Raw genomic sequence first — 16905 nt, forward strand, 5'->3', positions numbered from 1 at the left:
CAAATAGATTAGAAAATAATCCAATGAATATGATGAGGTTACCCATGCAATTAAATAATTGTAACTACTTCAAGATTAAGGTTGCCATGGGAACATATCAGTCTCCCCAGCCCCAGAGTCACAGGTAGTCCTCTATACGGGGGAGATATTTACATTTAAGTCATTTTAGCAGACGCTCTTATCCAGAGCGATTTACAGGAGCAATTAGGGTTAAGTGCCTTGCTTAAGGGCACATCGACAGATTTTTCACCTAGTCGGCTCGGGGATTAGAACCAGCGACCTTTCGGTTACTGGCACGACGCTCTTAACCACTAAGCTACCTGCCGGATACGGAACCATTTGGGTCAGACCTAAAGACCTCCCACACTACACAATGTGACACTAATGAAATGAAAAGGGGGGGGACAGAAAATTGAAACACATGGACAGTTTGGACAATCACGTTCCACATTTAGACCTGGGACACCAGGTGGGTGCAATTCATTATCAGGTAGAACAGAAAACCAGCCGGGCTCCGGACCTCGTAGGGTAAAGAGTTGAATACCCTCTGCATCTCAAATGACACCCCTATGGGCTTTGGTCAAAAGCAGTACACTATATATAGGGAATAGGGTGCCAATTTGCGACGCATTCAGTCTGTTAAAAATAGCCAGCAATCTCACAGCAGAAGACCATGGCGCTTTGAAAACCTGACCAGTAAACCCAAAATGGACCAAAGAGAATCCATAGGTTTGGAGCTTTAGTTCTCACATTAAAACACTATTAATTGAGGAATAGGGTGCCATTTGGGAGGTAGGCCGTCTCTCACCATGTGGATGGTCAAGAGGAAAACGAGCCCCCTAATAATAAATCTAATATCTCAACAAACTGGTTAAAAAACAATCAAACACTGGACAATTCTTTATCTTAAAAAGAAAATATGAATTCCATATGAAGTTTTCCATCCATCACGCCCATAGCGGGTTGTTTCCTTCCATCCATCACGCCCATAGCGGGTTGTTTCCTTCTATCCATCACGCCCATAGCGGGTTGTTTCCTTCCTTCCATCCATCACGCCCATAGCGGGTTGTTTCCTTCTATCCATCACGGGTTGTTTCCTTCCTTCCATCCATCACGCCCATAGCGGGTTGTTTCCTTCCTTCCATCCATCACGCCCATAGCGGGTTGTTTCCTTCCATCCATCACGGGTTGTTTCCTTCCTTCCATCCATCACGCCCATAGCGGGTTGTTTCCTTCCTTCCATCCATCACGCCCATAGCGGGTTGTTTCCTTCCATCCATCACGCCCATAGCGGGTTGTTTCCTTCTATCCACTCAATGTTGCCATCTCTCTCTGGTCGCATCCCAAATGGTACCCTATTCCCTCTATAGTTCACTACCTTTAACCAGAGCAAAAAGTATGGGCAAGTGTGGGCCCTGGTCAAAAGTAGTTGACTATCTAGGGAATAGGGTGCCATTTGGGATGCTCATCAGTCTGTGTCTGGTATTGTCTCTGGTCCCTGGAGGTGATAGGACTCAGGCAGGCAGCTATACGTCCAGGATCTCCTCGGCCGTACCTCCACATCGTAACCTGTAGCGCCCCGTTCTCCAGCTGATGGTGGGGTCCCACAGCGCCGACAGGAAGATCTGGATGGTCATGGATTCTCTGATGAACCAGGCTACAGCGTAGTCCAGTTTGGAGAAGGATGGAGCACCGCCCTGTAGGGGAGAAGGGACAGAAGGGAAAAACACGTTTTGTTTGTTTCTTCTAGCTGATTTATTCTGAACTTTTCTGTCTCTCAGAGTAACAAGCAGTGGTTATCAGTTTTACTTCCCAGACATAAATATCAGACATATTATTAACACCAGACATATTATTAACACCAGAGAACATGCTAACTTGACAGTAGGTGAAATCTGATTGGCCCAGGAAGAAAGGAAAAGGTTCTGCTACTCATGAGATGGTAGGATTCATTCAGACCTAATGAAGACTAAATTACATCAAACATCTCTCTCTTTCTGGTGCTCCTTACATTCTGTTTGGTGCCTAATGTTTTTAAAGTTGGGAACAGTGGGTATGTGTTTATGAGAGTGAGGGAGACAGAGCGAGTGTGTGAGGGAGGGAGGGTGTGGAAGACAGAGAGAGTGTGAGGGAGAGTGTGTGAGGGAGAGTGTGTGAGGGAGAGTGTGTGAGGGAGGGTGTGGAAGACAGAGAGAGTGTGTGAGGGAGGGAGGGTGTGGAAGACAGAGAGAGTGTGTGAGGGAGAGTGTGTGAGGGAGGGAGGGTGTGGAAGACAGAGAGAGTGTGTGAGGGAGAGTGAGTGTCTGTGTTAACTGAATAGTAAAGAAGGTTTCATGCAGTGTTTTCCCCTTACTGACACAATGACATGCAGATCAATCTACAGCGCCTTCGGAAACTATTCAGACCCCTTGACTTTTTCCACATTTTGTTACATTACAGCCTTATTCTAAAATGGATTAAATTGTTTTTCTCCTCATCAATCTACACACAATAACCCCCCCAAATTTCAGTTTGGAGTAAACTGTTTAGACTAAACGTTTTGCAACAGAATTGCAAGGTGACTACATACACCAGGGGTCTGCAATAAGCCAGACAGTGTGTGAGTGCGTGCCTGTACCTGGACCCCTCGGAGCTGGATGTAGTCAGAGATGAACCAGGCCAGACAGTGGCACATGAAGAAGACCATTATATCCCAGCGGAACACGTGATGCGCTGCCCAGCCAATGATCAGGCTGGCTACGAAACACTCCGAGATGGGCTCACAGATGGTGGCGGGGAGCATGTTGATACGAAGCTTGGCCCACCTGAGAGGGAGGATGAGACCACAGAATTAGAATGAACAGACGTCCCACATTCAGGTAAATGATGTTATAAATGGGTGGAATGGTGGCCATTTTGAATGTCCACATAGCTGTAAAACAGGAAGTAAAAATATTATGTTTCTATGGATGCGACACTCCTTAGACTATCTATAGACACAGTATAATGTCTTAACATCCCACTATACACAAGTGAAATATCTATTTGATCAAACTGTTTTTATTCGTTACATTGATCAGAGTGGGTTTGGTAGATCTGAAGCAATCTGAATCCCAATGTGGCAGGCTAGTCGGTGGACTGTCAGGAGACTGAAACGGCTAAATTAACCTTTAGAAATAATGGCCCATGTAAATCATCTAGGACAATGGTGTCAAACTCAATTCCTGGAGAGTTGTGTGAATGGTGGCCATTTTGAGTGTCCACATAGCAGTAAAGTAGAGGAGAGTTGTGTCGTCTGTGACCCTTAATGTGTCGTCTGTGACCCTTAATGTGTCGTCTGTGACCTTAATGTGTCGTCTGTGACCCTTAATGTGTCGTCTGTGACCCTTAATGTGTCGTCTGTGACCCTTAATGTGTCGTCTGTGACCCTTAATGTATCGTCTGTGACCCTTAATGTGTCGTCTGTGACCCTTAATGTGTCGTCTGTGACCCTTAATGTGTCGTCTGTGACCCTTAATGTGTCGTCTGTGACCCTTAATGTGTCGTCTGTGACCCTTAATGTGTCGTCTGTGACCCTTAATGTGTCGTCTGTGACCCTTAATGTGTCGTCTGTGACCTTTAATGTGTCGTCTGTGACCTTTAATGTGTCTACTGTGACCTTTAATGTGTCTACTGTGACCTTAATTGATCAATCAAGTACAAAAAAGGAGAGAAATCACTCAGACCCTTGGCCCTCCAGGAATCTGCTCTATAACAAATGGGTGAGTGTGAAAAGTTTAAGCCCTGATAGTTTGTTTACCTGATCATGCGGGACTGGAACTGAGCAATTGAATAGGACCCGGAGTTCTGCATGGCTACCTGCGTTGCCATGGAGAATTTCCATCCTCTGCAAGATAAGGAGGAGGGACAAAGGAAACATTAAAAGGGAAGTTCAGCCTCAATCGCTCCCGTTGATTGTTAGCTAGCGGTGGCTAAAGTTAGCGGACCTTTGTAGTGGCAGCTTAAAGAAAAAACAACCCACATATTACAGATCCTCCTGGCCCATAGACTACTTTCAGGTTGAGGAACTATCGAACATCAAGTTGTAAAATACCGAACTTCCCCTTTAAGACCTGGAGTTAAGACCTGGCCAATGGCGTCAATAAACCATAACACGACCATATCAATCATTGATGTTTTGTGGCACAATAAACATCAACAATAAAACTGGTCAAAGTAGCAAGGGACTATAAGGCAAAGATGTAAACAGGGGTTGGACCCGGGTTCAGGGTAAAGAATTGGAAAGCAGAAATACATATATATATACAGTGGGGAGAACAAGTATTTGATACACTGCCGATTTTAATAAAATGCAAATTAATTACCTAAAAATCATACAATGTGATTTTCTGGATTTTTGTATTAGATTCCGTCTCTCACAGTTGAAGTGTACCTATGATAAAAATTACAGACCTCTACATGCTTTGTAAGTAGGAAAACCTGCAAAATCGGCAGTGTATCAAATACTTGTTCTCCCCACTGTATATATTTTTTAGGAACAGAATCAGAACCGTGAATGAAAGTGATCTATACTGTTCCGGAACAGAACCATTCTTTTAAAAGCAGTTAATAACGTTATTTCACCTTCCGGGCATTTTTTCCCCGGTTCCACAAAAAGAGCTCACTCTGTCACTCAGAAACGTATTCCAGTGTCTGCCTCCCTGCCAGAACATCTTTACAAGTGTGTTTGCCAGGATTTCTGAAAATGTGGCGCCGGACAACGTGACCTGGAAGATTATTTTACTGGAAATTTGCACAATTTACTGGACATCAATATGCATTCAGATCCGACCTCGCGCTGTCAGCACCATCAATAAACAAGGGATATTAGCCAAATGAGCCACATTTACGTGTCCTTAAACGGCCTATAACAAATTACAAAAACACCTTGTGTTTCGATGTGTAACATACGCAGAAACTTTACAGCCAACTTTATTGCCTTTAAAAAAAGAAACAAATCCCTAAAACAATAATTGTTAAAAGATTAAAAATTGCCGAATTTGTGAAAGTGTTTATCCGACATGTTGTGGTTGCTTGATGCTCGGTGATCAGTAGGCTATTAAACAAACACTCAAACAGGCAACAGAAGCAGGATCTGTTTTATTTCTGTAGATATGGATGATTTCTAAAGCCGGACACGTTTAACAGTTAGGCTATTGATTATAGACCTAATTAAGTTGGGGTTTCCTCTCTCCTCACTCTTCTTAGTTTCAGAACCGCGGACAGCGACCGCTATTCAACGCGGGAGAAAGCGCGTTTGTTACAAAATATTATTAGTGTTGCACCATTGTTCTTATGTAATATAACCATATACAATTTCAGTAGCACAATTCTCAGACTGATGGACTGGGCCCATCCCCATGGATCAGGAGCCATTTTGGGCCCATCCCCATGGATCAGGAGCCATTTTGGGCCCATCCCCATGGATCAGGAGCCATTTTGGGCCCATCCCCATGGATCAGGAGCCATTTTGGGCCCATCCCCACGGATCAGGAGCCATTTTGGGCCCATCCCCATGGATCAGGAGCCATTTTGGGCCCATCCCCACGGATCAGGAGCCATTTTGGGCCCATCCCCATGGATCAGGAGCCTAATCAGACAGGGTTATTCTAAACCATTTTATTTATTTATTTTTGCTACTGCTCGACTAAAAGAAATCTTGGTCAACCAACAGCCTATCGACCAAACAATCGATTAGTCGACTAAATGGGGTCAGCCCTAACTTCAATGAAAAAGGTCACCAATCTTCGCAAATCAACAGTAGCCTAGGCAAAGACTCCTCTCTCTCCCCAGCAGCAGGCGCACGTGCGGAGAGAATGGTGCTGAAGCGTGAATTCTGTGCTGAAGCGTGAATTCTGTGCTGAAGCGTGAATTCTGTGCTGAAGCGTGAATTCCGGGTGTAAGCTATGATAGATACAGCCTCTCCTTTGGCTGGATACAATTTTATTTATCTGCTTTTTAAATAAATAAAAATGATCTGCCAAAACCCTCCTCACCCCTCGAAAGCATACTCTAGTAGCCTACTGACATTACAAGCGTGATTAAGAAATGAGGGAGAGAGATTTTTTTATTAGAGAATGGATTAACCTTTTCAATGATAGTTAAGGATACTATAGTTATCACATGTCACATTGGATTTATTAACTACAAAAAGGTAAGACATGTTTTTATTTAATTCTGCTGCTGCTCTGCAAAAAAAACCAACATAAATAAACTATATTAACCTGTACTTTTTGGCAGGTTGGAACCGGTTCAGAACTTTATTTTGCTGGTCGGAAAAGTGGAACGGAACGGGGAAAAAATGGTGGTTCTAGTTCAGAACGAAACGATTGGAAAATCATTTTTGGTTCTAACCACTGGATGTAACCACTATAAATTACATGCAAAACAAATAGGGCTGGTTTCCAATAACAATATTAAGCCTAGTCCTGGACTGAAAAGCATGGCCAATGGAGAATCTTAATAATATAAATCTAATATAATAATATAATAATTATATAAATATAATAATAATATAAATTAATCTAGGTCCTAAATCTGCCTATAATTCAATTCAATACCAACATTCAGAATATATATAAAATTAAAAATTAAAAGTGACAACATAAACTAGGCTGTAAATACATTTACATTTTAGTCATTTTAGCAGACGCTCTTATCCAGAGCCACTTACAGGAGCAATTAGGGTTAAGTGCCTTGCTCAAGGGCACATCAACAGATTTTTCACCTAGTCGGCTCGGGGATTAGAACCAGCGACCTTTCGGTTACTGGCACATCGCTCTTAAAATCACTAAGCTACCTGCCGCCAAGGCTCTAGGATGCATTGAGCAAAGGGTGGTTAAGGTAAGCAGCAACATGTATTTGATATGACTGTGTGGGGTACCTGTCAGCGATAGCCTTAGCCATGAAGTAGTCCTCAGCGATGTATTGAGCGAAGGTTATGAGCCCTCCAGCCTGGTCCAGGACATCTTTCCTCATCAGACACGACATTCCTGTCACACACTTAATACCCGTCACGTTGGCTGAGATGTAGGAGCGCGGGTGGGACGTGCCAAAGTACACCTGTTGGGAAAATGGAGGAAGATTAGCAGGACAGGTAACAGTCTTTAGCTCGACGCCTAGACCTTCGACGCCTAGACCTTCGACGCCTAGACCTTGCCAAAGTACACGAGACAAAAAAGGCAAGAATGGAGAAAAAAAAACATGAAAAAACATTAACATTAATTTCTGGACTTCTGTCCCTTTTGTGTGCGTTTAGGAACCACCCTTCAGTTTTTTGGACTTCATTGTTTATTGGTTTAACGCACCACAAAAACAAATATCAAAACAAATACTATTTACGTTTAAAAGGTTCTTCATCTGTCAGACAAACAGGATGGCGAATAACAATCTATTGTTGGAAAACGAACGTCGTTATAAAACGAGCGAGGTCTGCACAATTCTAAAAAAAGGCATAGGAGTCTGTCAGAAACAGTCAGAGGAAACAAAACACTTGGGCCAAGAAACACGAGTGATGGACATTAGACCGGTGGAAATGTGTCCTTTGGTCTGATGAGTCCAAATTGGAGATTTGTGGTTCAAACCGCTGTGTCTTTGTGAGAAAAGCAGCCAACAAGTGCTCAGCATATGTGGGAACTCCTTCAAGACTGTTGGAAAAGCATTCCAGGTGAAGCTGGTTGAGAGAATGCCAAGAGTGTGCAAAGCTGTCATCAAGGCAAAGGGTGGCTATTTGAAGAATCTAAAATATATTTTGATTTGTTTAACACTTTTTTGGTTACTACGTGATTCCATATGTGTTATTTCATAGTTTTGATGTTTTCACTATTATTCTACAATGTAGAAAATAGTAAAAATAAAGAAAAACCCTTGAATGAGTAGGTGTGTCCAAACTTTTGACTGGTACTGTATATCTGTTGCTTTTATATTGTTTTTGTAAAGAGTTCATTTGTATGTGGGACCAATACATTGGATACGCCTAGGCTAAACGTTCAGGCACTTTGGAGAGGATAAAAAAAAAAACACTTGGACATCCCCTGTATGTCCCCCGACACCACCACAATGTTTGAGAGAGGTTGGTGTTGGAGAAATGTAGTTTTTATAGTGAACAATAACTTTTAGGCACATCCAGTGGGCAAAAACAGTGCAATTACCACAGTCGGACACTTTGGAGAGGTTGAAAGGACACTTGAATGTACCCTGGATACCCCATAACACCACCACAATGTTTGAGTGAGGTTGAGATGGTAGAAATTGTGCTTTTATGCTGAACAAATAGCATTTAGGGATTGCAAATATGTAACAGCACTGGAATACCTAATTTATTGACATGCCACTTTGGAAACGTCCCGTGACCACACCTGACGCCACTTACTAAAACATCTGCCCACTTCTAGTTAGGTCTTTCAATCCCATATTTTTTTCAGATATAAATTTTTAATTTTGTATATTTTTAGTCATTTAGCATTGTTCATGTTGTGGAAGCCATCTTATCTGTTTCCAGCTCTAGTCATCAATAATTCACGTATAGCTTGTCAATGAAAGATGACTTAAAAAAAAAAAAAAGAATAGTTATTTTGTGTGTGTTTGATCTTGTGTATTTCTGAACTATGTAACTCCTATCCATCTTCTGATCATTTCCTCATCATCTCCCAGATGTCTTCTTTCCAAATATACCAAGTTCCTGCATGTCAGAATCATGTAATTCCACATGAATAGCAGTTACTTTTGGGTATGTCTATTTAGGCGGAAATCTACATTTTGCCATTACATTTAAGGGGTTATTAATACTCCTCTCCCTCTCTAATACAGCATACAGTGAGGGGAAAAAGTATTTGATCCCCTGCTGATTTTGCCCACTGACAAAGACATGATCAGTCTATAATTTTAATGGTAGGTTTATTTGAACAGTGAGAGACAGAATAACAACAAAAAAATCCAGAAAAACGCATGTCAAAAATGTTATAAATTGATTTGCATTTTAATGAGGGAAATAAGTATTTGACCCCCTCTCAATCAGAAAGATTTCTGGCTCCCAGGTGTCTTTTATACAGGTAACGAGCTGAGATTAGGAGCACACTCTTAAAGGGAATGCTCCTAATCTCAGCTTGTTACCTGTATAAAAGACACCTGTCCACAGAAGCAATCAATCAATCAGATTCCAAACTCTCCACCATGGCCAAGACCAAAGAGCTCTCCAAGGATGTCAGGGACAAGATTGTAGACCTACACAAAGCTGGAATGGGCTACAAGACCATCGCCAAGCAGCTTGGTGAGAAGGTGACAACAGTTGGTGCGATTATTCGCAAATGGAAGAAACACAAAAGAACTGTCAATCTCCCTCGGCCTGGGTCTCCATGCAAGACCTCACCTCGTGGAGTTGCAATGATCATGAGAACGGTGAGGAATCATCCCAGAACTACACGTGAGGATCTTGTCAATGATCTCAAGGCAGCTGGGACCATAGTCACCAAGAAAACAATTGGTAACACACTACGCCGTGAAGGACTGAAATCCTGCAGCGCCCGCAAGGTCCCCCTGCTCAAGAAAGCACATATACAGGCCCGTCTGAAGTTTGCCAGTGAACATCTGAATGAGTCAGTGGAGAACTGGGTGAAAGTGTTGTGGTCAGATGAGACCAAAATCGAGCTCTTTGGCATCAACTCAACTCGCCGTGTTTGGAGGAGGAGGAATGCTGCCTATGACCCCAAGAACACCATACCCACCGTCAATCATGGAGGTGGAAACATTATGCTTTGGGGGTGTTTTTCTGCTAAGGGGACAGGACAACTTCACCGCATGAAAGGGACGATGGACGGGGCCATGTACCGTCAAATCTTGGGTGAGAACCTCCTTCCCTCAGCCAGGGCATTGAAAATTGGTTGTGGATGGGTATTCCAGCATGACAATCACCCAAAACACACGGCCAAGGCAACAAAGGAGTGGCTCAAGAAGAAGCACATTAAGGTCCTGGAGTGGCCTAGCCAGTCTCCAGACCTTAATCCCATAGAAAATCTGTGGAGGGAGCTGAAGGTTCGAGTTGCCAAACGTCAGCCTCAAAACCTTAATGACTTGGAGAAGATCTGCAAAGAGGAGTGGGACAAAATCCCACCTGAGATGTGTGCAAATCTGGTGGCCAACTACAAGAAACATCTGACCTCTGTGATTCCACCCCAATGGTGGAACAAGCTCCCTCACAACGCCAGGACAGCGGAGTAACTCACCACCTTCCGGAGACACTTGAAACCCCACCTCTAAGGAATACCTGGGATAGGATTAAGTAATCCTTCTACCCCCCCTTATCCCACCCAATTTTTTACAAAAAATACATATTGTAAAGTGGTTATCCCACTGGCTATAAGGTGAATGCACCAATTTGTAAGTCGCTCTGGATAAGAGCGTCTGCTAAATGACGTAAATGTAAATATGTAAATGTGATTGCCAAAAAGGGTTTTGCCACGAAGTACTAAGTCATGTTTTGCAGAGGGGTCAAATACTTTCCCTCATTAAAATGCAAATCAATTTATTACATTTTTGACATGCGTTTTTCTGGATTTCTTTGTTGTTATTCTGTCTCTCACTGTTCAAATAAACCTACCATTAAAATTATAGACTGATCACGTCTTTGTCAGTGGGCAAACGTACAAAATCAGCAGGGGATCAAATACTTTTGTATATACAGTTTTCTATTCTACTGTATTTTAGTCAATGCCACTCAGACATGGCTCATCCTAATATTTATATATTTCTTAATTCTATTCGTTTACTTTTAGATTTGTGAGTATTGTTGTGAATTGTTAGATACTACTGCACTGTTGGAGCTAGGAACACAAGCATTTCACTACACCCGCAATAACATCTGCTAAATATGTGTATGTGCCCAATAAAATTTGATTTGAAATAACTGCCGGTCGCACGGTAATTGACCATGCAGACTTTTGGAACATCTACATCTAAATAGGTATTCCTATATGCTTAATTTATAGTTATTTATGTAACTTTAGTTGTGATACAAATGTTGTGCTATATGTTTTCAATTTTAATACATTCTAAGACTGCATGATGCGACTAATGATGATTTGAAAAAGTCGCATGAAAGGCATGAGCTCTGCTGGGTTTTTTGTGCAGGCTGTACATACGTCATCAGTCTCTCATTTACAGTTTGATAAGCACTTGATAATGCCTCAAATTTCCTGACTGCATCCCTTTTGTGTGGCCGTAATGCCCCCTAAAAAAATCCATGCCTTTTGCAGCCAGTGGCCGTTGTGCCCTTGGGCTGAATATAATAATCATAAGTCCTTTCTCCCGGCTGCACACCGAAACACCTCTCATTCACACTGCTCTCCGTCACCTGATCGGGTCTTTGTCACAGGCTACAAGTGAAGACGGACACGTCGGTCCTTATCCAATTCCGAGGCGCACATTGAAGATATTGGAAGAACTGTCCACAATTACTTTTCGTCAGCCAACAAAATCAGTAGGCCTAACGTAAAAAAAACCTGTTTTAAGCAATGAGGTTGACACAACAGATAAGAACGTTTAGCTTAAAAATGTTGATAAACTATTAGGCTATTTCTTCACATTATAAGCGCAACAATGTGCATACGGCAGTAGGCTATAAGCGTGAATGTTCCAAAATGCTAACAAGTGATAGGCTAATATTGTCACCCATCAGACTATTCTTGATTTGATCTTGTCTTTACATATACTAAATAATATATATGTGAAATTTGTTTTGATTTAGAATGGACCATTATCATGCACCTGTCTTGGAATATGGGCAGGGGGAAAATAATACATGTCATCTATGCACTTAAATAGCGAATGGAGGACGCTTTTCACGTGGTTCATTTTCATGCCAGCCAGGTAGGCTATAATCCTGTTGTAAAGAGAAACAATGTGCTTAATATTAGGAAAGTTGAGAAATAAATAGTATGTCTAGCCTATAGAAAGCTGATGGGATCCTCCTCTTTTTAGTAGAGACCATCAAACTCTGTTTTCTCACGCAGTTGCATAGCCTATAGAAGTGTTACGCAACATGAGCTCATGGGCTCTCATTAAGTGTTTGATTAGATTTTTGAGCACATTTTCATTGACGTCAGAGTGATTAGATATGCCGCATTATTTTTTCATCGGGTTCTTGGTCACCTCCCTGATCAAGGCCCTTCTCTCCCAATTGCTCAGTTTGGCCGGGCGGCCAGCTCTAGGAAGAGTCTTGGTGGTTCCAAACTTATTCTATTTAAGAATGGAGGAGGCCACTGTGTTCCTGGGGACCTTCAATGCTGCAGACATTCTTTGGTACCCTTCCCCAGATCTGTGCCTCGACAAAATCCTGTCTCGGAGCTCTACGGACAATTCCTTCGACCTCGTGGCTTGGTTTTTGTTCTGACATGCACTGTCAACTGTGGGACCTTATATAGACAGGTGTGCCTTTCCAAATCATGTCCAATCAATTGAATTTACCACAGGTGGACTCTAATCAAGTTGTAGAAACATCTCAAGGATGATCAATGGAAACAGGATGCATCTGAGCAAAATGTTGAGTCTCATAGCAAAGGGTCTGAATACTTATGTAAATAAGGTTTTGATTTTTCCTAAATTAAAAGCTGAAATGTCTTAAGGCAATTAGTATTCTACCTTTTGTTATGGCAAGCCTAAATAAGTTCAGGAGTAAAAATGTGCTTAACAAGTCACATAATAAGTTGCATGGACTCACTCTGTGTGCAATAATAGTGTTTAAGATTATTTTTTAATGACTACCTCATCTCTGTACCCCACACATACAATTATCTGTAAGGTCCCTCAGTCGAGCAGTGAATTTCAAACAGAGACCAGGGAGGTTTTCCAATGGTTAGCAAAGAAGGGTAGATGGGGTTTCCTGTTTTACATGTTATTTTGGCATTAATACGTGTCACATATCAGTTTGCAAACAATGTAAAAAACATGGTCTCTTTTTTGCTTTCTTGAGTAAAGGCAGCTCCAAAATGCAGGTGTTTCAGCCTAGCTCAGTGCTTTCTGTGGTGGTGGGGCAGCCAGCGGAAAATACGGAGCGTAGGGGTTGGTAATGTTCTCTAGTTGCGCCGTGATTGGCTCAGTGTTCTGTCACTCATGGGGACACTACGTCTGCCAAATCTAAGGGTAGAGCTCGAAGATTCAAGCCCCTTGGGAGCTGCCATAAAGTTAAAGGCTCAAGGTCATTGGCAACAGATAGAATGACATCAAATCACATATCTACAGTAGCTTGGATTGGACTGATCATGTCAACATCATACTTTCCAAATCTTAGCTAGCAGTCATCATCAAGAATCAAGTCGACAATCTACTGGCAAATCCTTTTTATTCTTTGTCATATGAAGATAAATAATCAAGAGAAATTATAGATAAAACGTATCGGTGCTCATCGGCCATTGGACATAAACATTAAACAAATTGGAAATCGCAAATTCAACAAATGAGTGGTTTGGAAGGGATCAGTGGCTAACTGCAAGCATTGCAAAGCAATCACTAGCCTGCTATTCAGTGGAGTGGGTGTGTGGTCCCAATTCTCGGTTTAAGGTTCTCTTTTCCAAGCTTAAAATGATAAACATTCAACATCGGCCACGCTGTCAATCCAGCATGATTTCTGCCGCGCTCAAAACAACTGTTAACTCAGAACTGGAAAATCTGACTTCAGTGAGTTCAAGACAACTGGGAACTCGGGGGGAAAACGAGCTCCTACTGGGAAAATACGTTTTGAACGGTCATCCAACTCGGAATTGTAAGTCGGGAACTCTGGCCTCTTTCTAGAGCTCCGACCTGAAGATCACTGACGTCATGATTCAACCTTGTTCCCCCCCCCCCCCAGAGTCCCCAGTTGTCTTGAAAGCACCATAAATCCAGACTTTGATAACAACATTTGCCCATGAAGGACCGCCATGCCACCTTCCTGTTCAAGTGAGCACAGCACAACAAGGTGAGTCCAAAAGCGTCTTGTATGCTGCTGAATAAGTAACGTAATATGCCAGGGAGATAGTTTTACTTTCTTAGCTACAGTATACATAAGTGTATGTTGGGTAGTAAGCTGTTAGTAGCCCATGTGCCTCACCCTAATAATTTGGTCTATTTTCCCCTCTAATTTCGCCTACTGTTCTGACTTGGTGGTGCACATGCAGCCTATAACCTGTTTTAGATAAATGTAATCATCGAATATTGTAAGAGCTTTCATTGTCTGCTAATATGCCCCCTTTATTTATCCTACGGTTCTGACTTGGTGAACAGGGAGAACACTATAAGAACGGCCCGTGTTCTGAATTCTGTCGCTGTACATTTCAAAAGTGCTGAACAAATAGTTATATTGACTACGTCCGTCCCAGCTCGCTCATTAATGTCTTAATCTAAATTACAGATTGCCTCGTATCCGCTCGTCGTCCCCTTATGCCATAGTTTGGACATCTCAATTGTCAGTAGAAACCACATTTGTTTAAGCAAGTCAGCCATATCAGCTATGTTTATTTTTTAAGGCAGTAAATGACGCTGAATGAACTGTTTCGCTGCCAGACAAGGCTCCGCTGATAGCCAGGTGTAGCGGTGGTAAGGTGTTGGGACTGCTGTTGGGACGGCTTTATGGAGGCCCTAACAGTGTGTGGGCACCGTTTGTCACCGTTATTAGTGCAATTGATGTATTGTTTAGTGTTCTGTAGTGGCTTTGCTGGCAAAAAAAAAATGTTGGGGGGGGGGGGTTTGCCCCACCAAGATTTACATGCTGGAGAGGAAGGAACCAGCTCAGGGATTTCACCATGAGGCCAATGGTGACTTTAAAACAGTTAGAGAGTTTAATGGCTGTGATAGGAGAACACTGAGGATGGATCAACAACATTGTAGTTACTCCACAATACTAACCTAAATTACAGAGTGAAAAGAAGGAATGTACAGAATACAAAATATTACAAAACATGCATCCTGTTTGCAACAAGGCACTAAAGTAAAACTGCAAAAAATGTGGCAAAGAAATTAACTTTATGTCCTGAATACAAAGCCTTATGTTTGGGACAAATCCAACACAACACATCACTGAGTACCACTCTCCATATTTTCAAGCATGGTGGTGGCTGCATCATGTTATGGGTATGCTTGTCATTGGCAAGGACTAGGGAGTTTTTAGGATACAAATAAACAGAATAGAGCTAAGCACAGGCAGAATCCTTGAGGAAAACCTGGTTCAGTCTAATTTCCAACAGACACTGGGAGACAAATTCACCTTTTAGCAGGACAATAACCTAAGTTGCTTACCAAGACGACATTGAATGTTCCTGAGTGGCCTAGTTACAGTTTTTACTTAATAATCGGCTTGAAAATCTATGGCAAGACTTGAAAATGGCTGTCTAGCAATGATTAACAACCAACTTGACAGAGCTTGAAGAATTTAAAAAAGAATAATGTGCAAATATTGTACAATCCAGGTGTGCAAAGCTCTTAGGAGACTTACCCAGAAAGACTCACAGCTGTAATCACTGCCAAAGGTGATTCTAACACGTATTGACTCAGGGCGTTGAAAATGTATCTAATCAAGATAGTGTTTTATTTTCCATTCATTTTATAATAAATGTTAAATCCATTTTAATCCCACTTTGTAACACAACAAAATGTGGAAAAAGTCAAGAGGTGTGAATGCAAATGACTGCTGTCTGAACACACACAAATCCGATTTGGTCACTTGTAACTTGCTGTTTGGACAGTCAGTATTCCAAAAAAGATTTGAGCATTAAGGCCTGCAGTGTGAACAAGGCTTCAGAACTCCAAGGATTAAGTCAAGTCACATTGACCTAGTGCAGCATCAGACTCCAATAGTGGTCTGTCTCTGTAAGAATGCTACCGCCTCTACCGCCTACCGCCTCTACCGCCTCTACCGCCTCTACCGCCTACCGCCTACCGCCTCTACCGCCTACCGTCTACCGCCTCTACCGCCTCTACCGCCTCTACCGCCTACCGCCTCTACCGCCTACCGCCTCTACCGCCTCTACCGTCTACCGCCGCCTACCGTCTACCGCCGCCTACCGTCTACCGCCGCCTACCGCCTCTACCGCCTCTACCGCCTCTACCGCCTCTACCGCCTACTGCCTACTGCCTCTACCGTCTACTGCCTCTACCGTCTACTGCCTCTACCGTCTACTGCCTCTACCGTCTACTGCCTCTACCGTCTACTGCCTCTACCGTCTACTGCCTCTACCGTCTACTGCCTCTACCGTCTACTGCCTCTACCGTCTACTGCCTCTACCGTCTACTGCCTCTACCGTCTACTGCCTCTGGCGCTTTCTCAATTTTCTAACTCCCGACTTTTGAGTTAGAGGTAAGGACAGAGGATGCAAGGGATGGAGGAAAGATGAATTGAGAGCCTCTATGGATGCTCACCTGCTCCAGCGTAGCAGCGAAGCCCTGTCTGTCAGCCACGTAGGGAAGGCCATGGACCAACCCCACCTTCTCTGTCATCTGGTTAGCCATATCTGTCAGAGTGTCCGGTTTCACTGGGGAGGAAGAGGATCAATCAATCTACCAAAATGATTATTATTTATTTGTTATATAAATCAGCAGTTGTCCCTAAAAAGGGATTTTACAGATCAGGCAATGGGATCTTACTTATCATTTTCATAGTATTTCATTCAACTACAGTATTTGAATATAGGTGAATAAAATAATGTTGTGTTTGTATGTAAAGCAATCAAACTATCTAGGCTCAGTTTATTTGTTCAAGGTTCAAAACAAGAACACACAGAATCTCCATTATCAAATGGGAAGTAGTTTGGTGTGAGTCAGCGATAAAAAGGAAAAAACAGGGCTGCTCACTGACTTGGAATACTGGCGGTGATTCATTCTGTTATGATTAAATCAGAGTAAGGAAATGTTCCAAATGGCACC

General features: G+C 42.5%; 1 protein-coding gene across 1 annotated transcript in view; it reads right to left on the bottom strand.

The window, feature by feature from the left end:
* Positions 1–549: 549 nt before the first annotated feature.
* LOC121573357 (ceramide glucosyltransferase-like) overlaps positions 550–16905 on the bottom strand; it is a 34983-nt gene continuing 18627 nt past the window's right edge. Inside the window, exons 5-9 of the mRNA XM_041885263.2 lie at positions 16402–16514; positions 6902–7080; positions 3779–3865; positions 2618–2804; positions 550–1697 (exon numbers count right to left, since the gene is read on the bottom strand). Coding sequence (XP_041741197.1) covers positions 1527–1697; positions 2618–2804; positions 3779–3865; positions 6902–7080; positions 16402–16514 — 737 coding nt within the window. The 3' untranslated portion in view covers positions 550–1526. The remainder of the gene's footprint in view (positions 1698–2617; positions 2805–3778; positions 3866–6901; positions 7081–16401; positions 16515–16905) is intronic.

Source organism: Coregonus clupeaformis, chromosome 9 (genome assembly GCF_020615455.1).
Source record: "Coregonus clupeaformis isolate EN_2021a chromosome 9, ASM2061545v1, whole genome shotgun sequence".
Lineage (NCBI taxonomy): Eukaryota > Metazoa > Chordata > Actinopteri > Salmoniformes > Salmonidae > Coregonus > Coregonus clupeaformis.